General features: G+C 59.9%; 1 protein-coding gene across 1 annotated transcript in view; it reads left to right on the forward strand.

Moving 5' to 3' along the window:
• ANO9 (anoctamin 9) overlaps window positions 1-1,489 on the forward strand; it is a gene marked incomplete at both ends in the record, with an annotated part of 10,443 nt that overhangs the window by 1,865 nt on the left and 7,089 nt on the right. Inside the window, 2 exons of the mRNA XM_010138191.1 lie at window positions 419-477; window positions 685-758. Coding sequence (XP_010136493.1) covers window positions 419-477; window positions 685-758 — 133 coding nt within the window. The remainder of the gene's footprint in view (window positions 1-418; window positions 478-684; window positions 759-1,489) is intronic.

Below are 1,489 nucleotides of genomic sequence, written 5' to 3' on the forward strand. Positions count from 1 at the left end.
CAGAGCAGCAAGTTTGCTGCTGCACCCAGAGGATGGGAGACTTGGGCTGCAGGAGCCAGCAGAGACGTCTCCTTCCCCTCCCCAAAGCCCTGACCTCAGCTGCCCATTCGTGTGTCCCCAGAAGAGCTTGTCCCTCTCTGACACCCCAGGATGAGCGCGGCACAGGGCGCTGGCTCTCTCCCCATCTCCAAGGACCTGCCTGCCTGGCTCGCTCCCAGAGCAGCCTGCTGCAGCCTGGCAGAGCAGCACGGCCGCGAGGACTCGTGCTGATCTCTTCTGAATAGCTCAGATTCTCCCAGGCATTTTTTCTGCCCCTCTCAAAGACTCCAGAAAAGGTTTAGGGCGATCCTGCCTGGCAGGGAGCACGTGGGGCGACAGTAAATCTTCGCTGACCCTCCCCATTCTGCTCTGCTCCCAGAGAAGCTGCAGGACCTGAAGAACAACAAGGTCTTTGAGGCATCGTTTCCCCTGCACGAGGTGAGACCGAGCACTGGCGGCCTGGAGGAAAAGCCACGGGGGGTGGAGGAGCAAAACCAGGGTGGGAGAGGCCTTTGGGTACCTGGGGCTGCCCCGAGACCTCTCTGATGAAGAGCTTAACAAAGCTCCCAGCAGCAGCCTGGGAGCAGGGCTGGGCATTACGGCTGCCCGAATATTCCTGTGCCAACCAACTTCTCTGCTCTCCAGAAAGAGGAGAAGCTCCTCAAGACATGGGCGCACTGGAGAGGCGTATGTCACCCACAGCCGATCAAGGAGATCAGGTAACACCAGCAGAAGAGGCACCAGCTCCTGCGGACCACAAGCTCCACTGGAGACCCGGAGAGCTTTATGCCCTTCATGTGGCTCCTCCGCTTTCTGCTAAATCATTAGCCAGACCCTGGCTCTTCTCACACACATGTGGCTCCTTCTGAAGCCTGAGGAGTTCTCAGCCTGAGGGGCTCCCCCGTGGCACCGAGTTCCAGCTGCTAATTACAAGAGAGCCCTGCACCTCCACGGTGTTTAACGGACCAGTTCCATTTTCAGCCACACACTCCCACATTCAAAGGGGAGGCGAGGTGGGACCAGAGCATCCTGCAGCACATCCCGCCCCAGGCAGAACCTGGGGCATTAACAGGGGGCTCCAATCCCCTCCCCCCCAACTCAAGGGAGAGCCCAGCTCTGCTTTTAGCGAGGGAGGAAGCCTAATTCTTCTGGCCAGGGGAAGGAGGGCACAAAGAACACGCTGCTCCCTCCAGCTCTGCCAGGAGGTGAGATGTTGGGACAGAGTCTTGCTCTCTACTTTCCAAACGCTCACTGCGGTTTCCCAGCTCAGCAGCAGCACCAGGGACTCCCGATGCCTCCGCGGTGCCCAAGGTCAGGCAGCACATCGCTTCCAAGGCCAATGCGTCCTGACCTGCCGCTATCACGGAAGGATTAGGGCACCGAGGATGAGATGAGGGGTATCGGGAAGGAGCTGCTCCCCACCCTGCGCCCCAGCCCCGCCTCTGTGCGC

This window comes from Buceros rhinoceros, unplaced genomic scaffold (genome assembly GCF_000710305.1).
Source record: "Buceros rhinoceros silvestris isolate BGI_N320 unplaced genomic scaffold, ASM71030v1 scaffold27936, whole genome shotgun sequence".
Lineage (NCBI taxonomy): Eukaryota > Metazoa > Chordata > Aves > Bucerotiformes > Bucerotidae > Buceros > Buceros rhinoceros.